Source organism: Mytilus edulis, chromosome 12 (assembly GCF_963676685.1).
Source record: "Mytilus edulis chromosome 12, xbMytEdul2.2, whole genome shotgun sequence".
In the NCBI taxonomy this organism is placed as follows: domain Eukaryota; kingdom Metazoa; phylum Mollusca; class Bivalvia; order Mytilida; family Mytilidae; genus Mytilus; species Mytilus edulis.
The window spans coordinates 1,786,367-1,801,139 of NC_092355.1; the positions used below are offsets into that span (position 1 = coordinate 1,786,367).

General features: G+C 30.1%; 1 protein-coding gene across 1 annotated transcript; it reads right to left on the reverse strand.

The window, feature by feature from the left end:
- Window positions 1-10,103: 10,103 nt before the first annotated feature.
- LOC139499319 (Golgi-associated plant pathogenesis-related protein 1-like) lies at window positions 10,104-13,802 on the reverse strand. Its single transcript, XM_071287987.1, has 5 exons — window positions 13,682-13,802; window positions 12,658-12,848; window positions 11,428-11,698; window positions 10,849-10,938; window positions 10,104-10,264 (listed from the first exon to the last, which is right to left on the reverse strand). Exons 2-5 carry the CDS (start codon window positions 12,817-12,819, stop codon window positions 10,104-10,106), a joined length of 684 nt encoding a protein of 227 aa, XP_071144088.1. The 5' UTR covers window positions 12,820-12,848; window positions 13,682-13,802.
- Between the last annotated feature and the right edge of the window lie 971 nt (window positions 13,803-14,773).

A 14,773-nucleotide genomic window follows, 5' to 3' on the forward strand; every position in this document is an offset into this window, starting at 1 on the left:
TTCTCAATTTTAATGGTTGAGATATTGGTTATTTACTTTAATTAGTTATTGTAAAATATGTTAATATCTATCAAAGGTACCAGGCTTATAATTTGATATGCCAGACATGTTATGTATGCATAGGACTCATCAGTGATCCTCAGAGTAAAATAGTTAGAAAGACAATCAAGAATAAAGTTGAAGAGCATTGAGAACCCAACATTCAAACAATGTTCCAAATACGATTAATGTTATATATGTCTGGGATAAAACAAATCTTAGTATTTCGAATATAACGTTATATGGGTGTAACTTTAAAACGGTAGCTTCACAGCAATGTGAATATATCTTATACAGTTATAAATGAGTAAAAATGAGGACAATTAGGAACGAAGCACTATGCTTAAAATGACAATGAACAGTCATGTATGTGCATTCCTAATAGCTAGGGTAAAACGATATACGGTTACAAAGATATTATAAAAACCATTTAGTTTGCTTGTTAACCCACAATTTCGTCTTCACTACGACGTCCTTCTAATGCCAGTTCCCTTTTCTTTGTTTCTGTACATCTACCAAACGTCTCAATAACTTAAACAAGAGTTTCCATTTGCCATTTTCGTAGCATAATGTGCTTCGCAATTGTGTAGCATTAATCGAAATGTTTTTTTTTTTATTTCCTTTTTTTCTGAAAAAAAAATGTTATTGACATATTTACTGTTTTATATTGACATAACGAGTTTGTAATATAAAATAACGATCCATGAAACAAAAATATCAAACAAAATATATTTTCATAAAATCTATAAATGAGGGAAGAAAGATACCAGAGGAACAGTCAAACTCATAAATCGAAACTTAACTGACAACGCCATGGCTAAAAATGAAAAAGGCAAACAGACAAATAATAGTACACAACAAACTACATAGAAACATAAAGGCTGAGCAACACGAACCCCACCAATAAGTGAGGGTGATCTTAGGTACTCCGGAGGGTAAGTAGATACTACTCCACATGTGGATAAACGTTTGATGATACCAAACGGAACAGTTATGAATCATAAGTCTGCAAATACAATCCAACATGTTATATGATGTCAGCTTAAGACAAATCGTAAAAAAAAAAAAAAAATCCGAAATTTTCTACGAAAAGAACCTCAATTATTGAAATCAGTTATTTTTGGGTTTTTTATTTTTTTTCTTATTGTCATGACAAATGTCTCATTTACATCCTAACACCTTTTTAATATCAATACGGAGGAACATGAAACGATTTGACGATCATAGACAGGTTTTGAATGACATGCAATGCTATATAATATAGGAAATTCATAATAAAATGTTCCTTGAATAAGTAGCATAACAAAACAAAACAAAATTAAAACGGAAAGATCCTCTTTGTTGATGGGATACTGTTTAATAGCGTATTGGTACTATACATATATGGGTTGTAAAAGAACTTCTGGATAATTTTAAATCTCAGTATTTTTTCTGAAATAAATTCTATCACAACTTCATATTCATGAGTAGGTTCAGGTATTTCTTTATATAAAGATTGTACGATTTAACATCTATTTGATGGAACGTGCATTTTGTGTGACTGTTTAATAGTCTGATTTGTTTACCCCTTTATATTCATTGGTAGTTAACTTTGGAATCCTTAATAAATTACATTCAACAAAGTATTCCTGAACGAATATCAACACCAAACTTTTTTATTATTATATTTTTATTGCAGCGCATTTTATAGTAAATGCAGTAATTCTGGGAATAATAAAATTAGACTTTTAGCTCTAACTGTTAATCAATATTCATACACCATATTGTACCATCAGGTAGTTTTAATAATGAAAAAAGCAAGTATTATTTTTTCTTCTTCACGCATGCATAAACTTGAAGGAAAATTAAAATACATATAGATGCACCAACAATCGTTTGAAAATATTTATTTGTATCTCTGAATGTTAACAAAGAATTGAGATATAAAAATATGTTGTTTACTTCTGCGTTAAACTATATAATAATTGATAAATACTTCATAGATTTAATGTTAAAGGAATTCGTAGTTTACGACAAACTAGTTTTTTTTTTTCTCGCTTCTAAGTAAGTGATAACTTCAGCTGTGTTTGGAAATAGATTTTAGCATTTTCAACAATATTTTTAGTCTTACGTTATAGCGCCTTTTTACTTTATGTATGCGTCGCCATTGATCAATAGTGTGTAGAAGAAACAAATTTACGATGATAAGCTTGGTATTTTCGTTAATTATATTTAATGAAATAATAAATACCAATATGTGATAATGAAACTCACAATAGATCACCTGCATTACAGTGTGTATTGCATAAAATGAGGAAACTGAAGTCGTTTTCATGAACGAAATGCATTTGTAGCTCAACAAGCCAAAAGTACCAAGTGAGCTTTTCTCATCACTAAGACAACCTCTGAATGAAATGCAACTGAACATAGCATGAATGGTCGTTATTGGTCGGTAAGACCGTCGTATAAAATACATTGATATTGAACATATCAAATGTCAGAATTGGTCATCTAATAACTTATAATTAGTTGTAATAGATTATTAGATACTTTACAATTGGTACGATCGTTACAACTACCAAATTAATATTTTGTCATTTTTAAAAGATTTAAATTTTGTAGTAAATAATATTTTATGTTCGAATGTTGCTTATACATGTACCTCAAATAAAAATCGAAATTTTGTATTATTTTGTTTGCAGTAATTTAGGATAAATGATTAATGTTTTTGTTAAACTATATACATTGCCAAGCTTTATTTATGGATGTCTAACCCATTTTATTTTCACGAGAAGTATCGATTTGTAAACCAAATATATTTTTTAAATGTGTATACCAATTAACATTGTTAATAGACATTACTTTTACATTAATCGTGCGTTTAAAGTGAGAAGGGTATTGGATGATGAGATATGTTTTTTCTTCATCCGCATCAAATTTATCAAACAAAAAGCAAGAAAATGAAATTTTGTTTGACAATTCAAGAATATAAGAGTGATTCTTTTAACTCTCATTGTGAAAAAATATTATACTACTCTTATAGGAAAACAAATACGTTGAAACAGAGTATACTAGAAATATTGATCTTAAAGCTGGAAGCAATTATTCAATCTCACGCGAAGTTAACGTTGATAAAAAAAAAAGCTTTGAATGTAGAAGACAATACAATGTTGGGAAGAAAAAAATATTACTTCTTTGTACTTACAAATGTAGCATCAGGGTTTTTGTTTTATCTTTTAATAATGTCCAAAGAATTTTAATGTATCATAAAATATTATACAGACCAATTAAAATACAAATTTGCCGGCTAATGATTTTTTCCCTATGAAAAATCAAGCAATACAGGCTATTTTAAGTTCTTTGATCAGGTCTAAATTCTCATACACTTGTGTATGTTATAAATAATATTATCTATTGAATTTGATAAATACTTAGGATTATTTACAAATAAACAAGCATTATTCAACTTTCTCAGAAAACAAGACTTTGCATCAATCTATGATGTCGGTAAGGGGATTGTTTTTTGTAAATCGGTTAAAAATGAAAAATTCAATTGGGTTTTTTCTAAATAAAAATGATATATAAGAATCTATATATAAACCATTTATATTAATTTGTATTATATTAATCTTATATTAATGTTCTCTATAACATATGACAAATATATCACTTAAAAACTTCAAAGTCAGTGGAAGAATTAGTTTAATGACGCTTATACAAATAAATAATTAACTGAAATCGTTGTGAATAAAACATTTGAATATATTAGGATCTGTGTAAAATAAATTTGCATAAATTTTCCCCAATTTTGCGTCCAACTTTAGATTTTATATGTAATAAGAACTTTGCATAATACTGTAAAAATTGCATTGCCAACATGGTCAAATGAAAAAATTCATGCATCTCAAGCAGCTAACATGTATGCAAAGGTGTCAATAATTGATCCCGATATATACTATTTTCTGAGAAATGAATTTTGATCATTTTTGAATGGTAGGTATATTCTCAGTAAATATGGCGATTATCGTGTATCCTAATAACATTAACGGTACCAATTGTTCTGCACAAGATGCGCATTTCGACAATACATGTCTCTTCAGTGATTCTCGTGGCCAAAATATTTGAAATCCAAAGCTTATATAACAAATGAAGAACTATAATCCTAACTTGTGTGGACGAAACGCACTTCTGGCGTATTAAATTTTAATCCTGGTGCCTTTTGGTAGCTATGTTCGTGTTTTTCTTTGTCAAAGATGTTCTCCTTTTTATTTGTATTGTAGTCCTGTAATGTTGTATCGTCCTTTATATGTTATATTTAACATGGCCATGAAAGCAGGATGTTTGGCATGCCACAAAACCAGGTTCAACCTGCTATTTTTTTTTTAAATGTCCTGTACCAAGTCAGGAATATGGTCATTGTTATATTATAGTTCGTGTCGGTGTGTGTTACAATGTAACGTTGTGTTTCTTTTGTGTCGTTTGTTTCCTCTTATATTTGAGTGTGAATTCACATTATTGTAAGACGTGTCACTGTACTTTTCTATCCCAAATGCATGTATTTAGTTTTTATGTTATATTTGTTATTCTCATCAGGTGTGTGTTACATTTGAATGTTGTGTCGTCATTCTCCTCTAATATTTAATTCGTTTCCCTCAGTTTTGGTTTGTGAACAGGATTTGTTTTTTTTCCTTCGATTTATGAGTTTTGAACATCGGTTATACAGTTATACTACTGTTGCCTTTATCTAACGTCGGTCTATAATTGTCTATTCTATTATAATTTGACGAAACGTCTTGCAAATAACTAACTCAAAGTAAATAAAGTATATGTAATTATTATTTTCCCCCTGTTTGATATATTTTTTCAGATCAGTACCAAAAATGAAATAATATATTTGTTTCAACAATTGCTTCACGTTCAGATGTTCCGATATTTTTTTATATGAGACACAAGACACGCATATCTGCTTTGTAAACATGTATACAAAGGAAACCAAAATAGTTCAATTATTCATATCAAAATGTAAATCTATCAATAATATCTGCATTTAAAAAGGAAATTAAGAATTCAAAATATTCAAATCACAAATTTGGTAAACATTCCTAGCTACAACAATTGACCAAATGTATTTCAACACAACACAAATATAATTTAAATTTGAACACATTTTGATTGATTCGAGAATTATTGGAAAAGAATATTTCTTATGACTCACATTAAAAAGCTGAAGAAACTAGTGTATACAAACGGTAATTGAAAAGATTTGAAGCATTACAATATGTACGCATTTATTTGTAGGTCATCCTATATACTTGGAATTATACTCTCTCTAAATATATTGTTTTTCACAACAGGATAACCCACGCATTCCTTAGGCAGCCGTTATTTCAAGAACAATATGCATGTATTTACCGATATATAACAATTAAGTAAATAATTTAGTTTAAACATATTTATATATAGTGGATTGGAAAAGAAGTTATTAAAACTTAAATTAATCCTTCTCCATATTGCGAGTGCGAGTGCTGCCTTTTAGCGACATTAGCCTTCTCGTTTTCGAAATCTACAAGGGTGTCTTTTACTTGCAAGAGATATGATTTTCTCTCTTAACACGGGACAGCTATTGATCGTCCCTTTTCGGTGGACTATCACCGTTTCCTCAAGACCACACTCGCAAATGGTGTCGAGGGAGAGACGAAAATTCAATCCCTGAAATTTTCATCCCGGAACGGGAATCGAACCAGAAACCTTTGTATTAGTAGTCCGATGCACTAGCCACTTACATTTAAGGCTAATAATCCCCTGAAATCAATTGAAATGCATCGTTTTGATCTAATTTCTGAAGAATTTTCCAACCAAGTGTTATATTGTATTTTCTTATGTAACAACAGGTCACGAATATAGAAAACGTCACACAGTGCTCTCACAAAACTTTAAATTTACCTAATTATGTATGTATGTGTCCAACGTCAAAGGAAGGTAACTCAGCCATTGTCTTTGTTTGTGTTTTTTGTTTTGTTTAAAAACCAGTAGTTGATTGTTTTGCGTGTTATGTTAATATATTTTTAGTTATATTTGGACATTTTTAATAGACTATACACAGCTACTTTTGTATTGGTACTATTTTTGAACTATTTCTGTACTGAAAATCTGTAGTACTGGAAATTTACTTTTGATATTTAGTACAATTTCTCTACTTTAGAATTATTGTAGTATGTAGGTATTTGTATTTTCCAGTACTTGATTTGTACTTAAAATATTGGTACAAAAACATATTTACCAAAATTTATGACAGTATTCCATGTTTGAACATCATAACTATAAGAGAATTGAAATAGACAAACTTTCAAAATGCTGAAAATGTAACCGTGCAACCAAAATTCTGTAGTACTTAAATTTCAAGTACAAATCAAGTACTGTAGAATACAGGTACCTAAATATTACAATAATTCTTAAGTAGCAAAATAGTACTGAATATTAAAAGTAGATTTCCAGTACTACATATTTTTGGTACAGATATAGAACCTATGCAAAAGTAGCTGTGTACGGTATAGCTTTTGTTCATTATTGAAGGCAACTGTGAATTCATTTGTTTCAAAAAATCTGAATGTTCAACAATTTTCAAATTTTCCATAAAGTTGAATGAAGACTTTGAGGAAACAACGAAAATGAATACTCACGAAAAATCAAACGGTACCCGCTCAGGTGAAAATGTTACCCACGAAAACAAATAAATGCACAGTGTATGATTTTGATGGCGAATATCCCATTTGAATTCATAACACAATTTCGTATTGTATAATGTGTTTTTTTGGCACAGAATCAACCAATTATCCGGATTGTTCTTCGCTGATACAATGAAAACAAACAGCTATAGGTCACTATGTGAAGAGTTTATTACATATGAGCTTTGGAAACGAACTAACTGAGGCTTAATTTTTTGTCGAGCAGTTGGTATATCTCGATAAGAATGCATTGAATATAACAAAATCCATATATAGGATGTTATTCGCATGTTGATAAACCATAGTTTATCTTAGTGTGACTATGCCGTCGACTAGAAACTTGTACAAGTTTACTGTATTAAAGACAGTTCATATTAACCGAACTGAAATGCAAATTCAAAAAGGAAATGACCATATAAACTAATGAAATTATCAAACAGAAATGGGTCTTAGCTGGATTTGGCAAAACATTTTGGTCCTCAATGTACACCAACTTTGTACTTTTTTTGGCCTTTTTTTACTTTTTTGGATTCAAGCGTCACTGATGAGTCTTTTTGTAGACGAAACGCACGTCTGGCGTATATACACAATTTAGTCCTGGTATCTATGATGAGTTTATCTCATTGACTGAGTCGTTTTAAAAGTCTTATAACTATATCAGTATCCTGTCAATTCTGAGGTTGTGCGTTCGAATCAAGAACGTAGCAGGTACATACAACTCCTTGTTTTTTACAATTATTTTCAAATCGCACTAATGCACTCTGGCTTACTTCATTAAAACAGTTGACCAACGAAAATCGAAAAGCGCTGCATGAGGCGTTACACACGAATCAGTTAATCAAATCCAACGAAAAGCTTGAAAAACAACTCATTGAATGTATTTCCCGAAGAAAATGGTGAAAGTTGATTTTCTTAACAGATTTATATGTCTGTTTAAACATGTTTAACATCTTAAAGCCGCACTATGCCATATATGAGATGAGCAGGGAAATTAAATCACAGCGAAATTGATAATACTGCATTTTTCTTCCCTTTGTGGTGCAATAATAACTGAATTGTATTTAACTTGTATCCACAGATACGCTTTAGAATTGAATTTAGAAATTTTGGCATTGTATGTGACCAAATGCAAACATAAATAATATACAAAAAGAAGATGTGGTATGATTGCCAATGAGACAACTGTCAACAAGAGACCAAAATGACACAGACATTAACAACAATATGTCACCGTACGGCCTTCAACAATAAGCAAAGTCCATACCGCATAGTCAGCTATAAAAGGCCCCGATAAGACAATGTAAAACAATTCAAACGAGAAAACTAACGGCCTTATTTACATAAAAAAAAATGAACGAATAACAAATATGTGTAAGTCTGAGAATCTATTTCTTAGCTAGGAAGAATGATACTGTTCTACTCACTCAGTCTTGAAAATCTGTGTGGAAACTTGAGCTCCTCAATTTTTTGTATATGTTAACCTGGGATCGGTTTGGTATTATACAGCTAATACGATCTACATAGACATTTCTCATAATAAAATTAACGGTACCAATTTTCTTGCACCAGATGCGCATTTCGACAAAACATGTCTCTTCAGTGATGCTCGTGGCCAAAATATTTGAAATCCAAAGCTTATATAAAAGATGAAGAGCTATAATCCAAAAGGTCCAAAAAGTATAGCCAAATCCGTGAAAGGAATCAGAGCTTTGCATGAGGGAGATACATTCCTTAATTTATAATAATTTCTAATATTTTGTAACAGCAAATTTTAATAACACAAAAAATCCGTATGTTCATGCCAGTACCTAAGTACTGGCTACTGGGCTGGTGATACCCTCGGGGACTAATAGTCCACCAGCAGAGGCATCGACCCAGTGGTAGTAATAAAATTAACGATCATAATAATCGATTGTCAATAATGTTTGGTTTTATTTTGTTAACAGCATAAAATAATGTGAACCCTGTGTTTGTACGAATAACTGAGACGCGTGCATGTTTTTAAATTAGATAGTGATAAATATATTTAAAAAGTAAAATCCCAAAATACTGAATTCAGAGGAAAATTCCCATCGGAAAATCCCTTATCAAATGACAAAATCAAAAGCTGAAATACATCAAACGAATGGATAACAACTGTCATATTTCTCACTTGGAATAGTCATTTTCTTATTTAGAAAATGGCGGAATAAACCAGGTTTTTAATCTAACTAAACCTCTCACTTGTACGACAATCGCATTTAATTAAATTCATCAATTATATATCTTACAATATATTATCTCTATTAATTCAAAGACATCAACTAAATTGTTCAACCAGCATATGCATATGCATCGAACCATTGTTGTGAAAGCTGCATAGGAAACGTTAAATTTGTAGTGCTAGTTTATTCAAGATTTCTTCAAATTATTGAACATTTCAATTAGATATGGAAGAAATCAATGAAATCTTCTGAAAATACTATTTATTATATTTATTATAGAAATCATGCAGTACATATATTTGATAAACAAGTAATATGAATTGAAAGTATTAATTCCTTGGGAATACGAATTTACAAAGGAAAACAAAATTCATGATGAATTTTAAACACTACATCCAAAATTTAAAAAATGTCATTAGCCAATGGATATTACGTAGAATTATAAAGTTATGTCTTTAACGTGGTTAATATCAAACATCTACATGAAATTTATGTCAAATGTTTTAGGTGATAAATGGTATAAAAATACAATTTCTAGATTGTATGCATCTGTAGCGTGTTAGTTAGTAGGTATCATCAAAATATTTATTGTAAGAAATCAAGTGTGAAATATTACTTGTATAACGACATTAACGCAAAACTGACGTGCATTTTAGACTGCCGTTACAGCTTTCAGTTAAACATAGGTAACATATTTAATATTGTTCTGTATAATTGCAATGACAAACTGCAGGGAGATATCAAAATGAATTTCTAAATTTCATTATTATTAGTGATTCTCTTTGAACACTAATATAAAACCGGGCAATAATCAAGTTTACTTGCAAATTTACATTGCTCTATCTTTTCCTTTTTGTCACATTTTTACGTATGCTTGAGTGTGTAATAAATTGTCCATTCTTTTAAACATGTTACACTTGGATACAGTAATTTTTTGTATATTCAAAAATGGTCTAATTTTAATGACAATAACACCGCACATTAAACTTGGCGCTATCAAATTACTTATTAGTAGAATTGAAGTTTATTTTGGCATTAATCATAAAAAGAAAATCTTTCAAATATGTTGATTTTGATATCTGATGAATATAAACATAGTCATTTAAATAAAAATAAAATGAATAAAAGTTCGAAATGTTCCTTAAATACTGCATCCTCATTTTGGTGGAAAGACATTTTTTGCATAAAAGCCAATACAATTTCCTGCTGGTCTGTAGTTGGCTACAACAACGACCCTGTCATCCTTCTTGGCTTTTCCAATTCCCATTTCCCTTGTTCCTTTCCATACTACTTGTGTGAAGTGACCATATTCTTTATCTGCAATTAAAAACAAAGAATTAACTGCCTACTCCCTTGAATAATTGTACTTATAAAATACAACAGAAAGAAACGATTGATTTCCACATTTAGCACAAACATACATATCTATACGTTTACTTATTAATTGTCCTGCATTCTATGCTTAATCTAACATTATAATAATATTGTTAAGATAAAATGTATACATCAGTCATCACCGTGTCACAATCTCAAATAGAACACAAAAACAATTATTTAACAAAGAAGCATAAAAACGCATCTATCAAATTTAACAACCACATTCATCGGTTACTTCTATATGTATTTTAAATCAACCCATAAAGGATTGAAATATTTGTAGTCCTGTGACTGAATATAATATAGAACTATTCATCACCTTGTTTTCTAGATCTTTAATACTCTGTCGTATTCTTACATATTGTTTTTCTATATCATGTGTTTTGTTGTCGAATCTCAACCTGTAATCTACAAGTGCTTGGTAATTATAACCTTTTGTTTCGAAAGCTCTTGGATATCTTTTTGATACATATTTTGGTTAATGCTTTTGGCCAGTGTTAATGATGTACTGTTTAAATTCTTACTTTCTCCAATTTTCTCATAAGAAGGTGGTTCCATTCCATAAAATTGGTAATTCTTGTTTTCACTGTACCAGTATTTAGTAACTTCCCTTCCTATAATTGTAAGCGATATTATATGTAACAATATTTCTGAGTGTTTTATTAAATGTGATGGATTTTCTACTAAAGAGCCGTTGCCATAATTCATATTAATGAAAAAAAAAACCTACTTATATAAACATGCATTATCAGAACTGTAATATCAATATCTCAATATAGATTAATCATGAATCCTTCTTAGAATAATATGAAGTACACCACACACCATAGTTCGTCACCAAAAAAGAACTGACACCAGCAGTGTACAAATGAAAATAACCATTCAGAAGCTCATCTGTTTTAACGTTCAACAGGAAATCTCAAGGCAAATATATGAAAGTCAAGAATGTATAACTCTATAAAAGGCCATAAAATGACAATGTAAAACAATTTAAACGAGAAAACTAACGACCTAATTTATGTAAAAATTGAACAGAAAAACAAATATGTATATATGTTACCCATATAGTGTGTAAGCTTTATCAATAATCATGTTATAACAACCTGCATAATCTAAGTTCGGAGAATTTCCTGCCTTATCCGCTAGGTTTTCTCCAAGTCCATTTGAGCTGTGACCTTGTTTGTTGTTATCTATCAAATAGTCTGCCCATTCCTGTGCAAGTACACACAAATCTTGAGCTAAGCTAAGAGGCGGTACCCCATGCCTTTGACGTAACGTGTTATGTTCTCTAACTGCTTCTTTTGCAAAGTCTTCTTCTGTATGTTTAGTACAGTCAGAGTTTTGTGGTTCTCGCGTTGATTCAACCATAGCATTCTGGTGAAATTCAAAACAGGAGAATGAATGGAAAAGTGTTCAATAAATGTTTTTCTTTCATTCATGTATCATTAAATTAGTGCCGATGTTGAATTTTCCTTCGTTATTGATTTTTATTGTATTTTATTAAATAAGAATTGATAAACATCCATACGTCACATGATTCATTCTTATGCTTAATCTACTATAAAAAAAAACAGGATGAAAAGACAATATATCTATTTTAAATGCAAAACAAACTATACGCAGGTTGAAAAATTAAGTATGATGTGATTGGTAATGAATAAAAATAATACTTCATAAATTATTTGCATTCGATTCGCTTCACTGAATTATTTTTATCATGAACAGGAGCACTTCTAGTCAAATGTTTGAAAGTTAGGGGTGAACATCATGAATAAAACACGTAAACAGATTTAACAGCTGTATATCTATTTTGATCTGAGCAGCACTGGTGAGTCTTATGTAGACGAAAAGCGCGTCTGACGTATTTAATTAAAACCTGGTACATTTGATTACATTTTCACAGTTCCAATGCTAATCTAATAGCAAAATAAATAATCCTTTAGGACCTTCAAATGAACACTTACATGATGATAACAAAGAAGGAAAGACACATGTGATATCAAAATCAATTATGACTTAAAAAAATTAAAAAGTGAGATTTATTGATACATCCACATTATCATATACGTTACAAATGCACGACCAACAAGAACCACAGAAATCGGTTAATTATTGATACATTAAAATGAGTATAAAATGGCATAAAAAATGTAGACAATACAATACAATACTAAAAGTTGTTTTTTTTAACTTTTTGCTTCTGAAATCAAGATAAAACGAAAATATTCAATCACAATTGATGAAATCAATTAATCATGTTAATGAACACAGATTAGTGGGCAATAAATCAAATCGACAAGTTAAGAGATGCTATTTGATTTTTAATATCTTACAATTTCTGTTTTAGTAGGTTTACCATCCAATTCAATTGTCCTGGTCTTTGTTTGTGTTCTCCCATCGGGATTTTCGAAGGTTTCCTCAACTTTAACAGTGGTTTTCCATATACCATTAACTGATTTAGATTCGCTGCTCCATTTTGTAGAAGTCATCGACATTATATTAGATTATATTTTCTGGAAGATCCCTAAAGAAGTAAACTATCAATTGATATTAAGGAGGTACCAAACACCTGGACTAATTTTAATCTGGCTAGTTTAATTTTCATAAAAATCTGACAAAATATTTTTATTGGCCCATTAATAAAAATATAATATTGAACCACATACTTTATCGGACATTTTTATCGGATATATAGTAGATTGAAAAACACAAGCTTTGATCGTTTTGAAGCTCCTCAACAATAGCATTTATTCAACTGATTTTCACAAAGTTATCTCTATGTAGTGTTATGTTCCACCTTAAGTCGTGCGACACAATAATATGGACAGATATTTAATTCCGATCGATATTGGTAATTTATCGCTTCGGGCATTTTTTCTCCTAAATCTTGTTAAATTGTTTGATGGTTGAAACTGGAATCAGTCTATGAAAATACAAACTATCTCTGGCTTGAAAAAAAAATATTTACACATGCAGAAGTGCAATTTTTTAAAGTTATTTCAACATTTACACGACGGATGCCACACGTGGAGCAGTTCTTTAGTTGTATATGTTGTGGCATGTGTACTATTGTTTGCTTGTTTGTCTTTTTCTTTTTTGCCATGGCGTTGTCAGTTTATTTTCGATTAATGAGGTTGACTGTCCCTCTGGTATTTTTGTCCCTTTTTTATAGCACACATCGAACAAACGGATACATTTATCTGTGTCCTGAGCATATTTATTGAATATTTAACTGTGACTTTTCACAGAGACATGTATACGTCTTTATTGACACATATTTTGAAAAGAGTAAAAAAACAATAATCCGTTGTTCCAACATATTAATTAATAAATATAAACGCTACACCATACACTTACCTGATTATTAACTATAACAACACCGATGTTCGGTACAATGCAGTTCGAAATTGTTATAGACGCGCATTTATATAACATAGTCTATAGATGCAGTTCCAAGAATTAAATATGAACTCTGGAATATAACTGCGATTTCGATTTGAATGTTTTATGCATTTTCTAGGGGATATTTATGCTGAAGAAGTATAGATGTTTAATCACGCATATACAATTTTTAATTATAATATATGAAGATAAATCATCAATTGTTGGAAAATGGTAAGCATGACCTGACTCTGTATACACAGAATTGAAACATGAAAAGATGGTGTTTACTCCATTATAACTAGTAAATAAACCTATGATATATAAATATAGAATTAGATTATCTGTATTGTAGAATATCATATAATATGCATTTGTGAGTTTACACTGATTTTTTTATTTCTAATATTATATTGACGGTACACCGGTATGTTTTTGTATCAGTACAGTGTTTTGTGTAGTTCCGTTGTTTTCCAATGATAGTTACATGTAATGTGTTTCCCTCGGTTTTGGTTTGAAGCTTAGATTCGTTTTTTCTCTAAATCCAGTTATGAAAAGCGGTATACTATTGTTGTCTATATTAACAGGCCATTGAAATTTCAACAAAAAATGTTAACCCAATTTAGTTTAATGATAGTTAATTGATACAAGTTTGCATTAGTACGATTTTTTTGTTAAAGATAATTCATATAATATCATGTCACTAAAGTCAGAGGGTAATGGATATAATAGTTATTAAACCAATCAAATAATATTATTAAATAAAAAACACATTACATCGCCAAGTGTCTTAAAGGAAAGAAAGCCGAACTTAGGTCATAAATTAATATGTCGGTTATGAAAAAAAAAATCACGTTAACGATCGCCGTACAAACTCTTTTCCAATTAACTCATTATTGTATAACCTTTAAATTTTACTCAGAAATTTGAAGAACATTTTCCTTTTATAGTAATACGACGCAAAAGAAAATTCGTAACAGAAAGAAAAAACAACAGAAAACAACAATTAATAGTGTATTCATATATTTCATCAGGAAATAAAATAGATTTTATTGAATGTAAAATCTT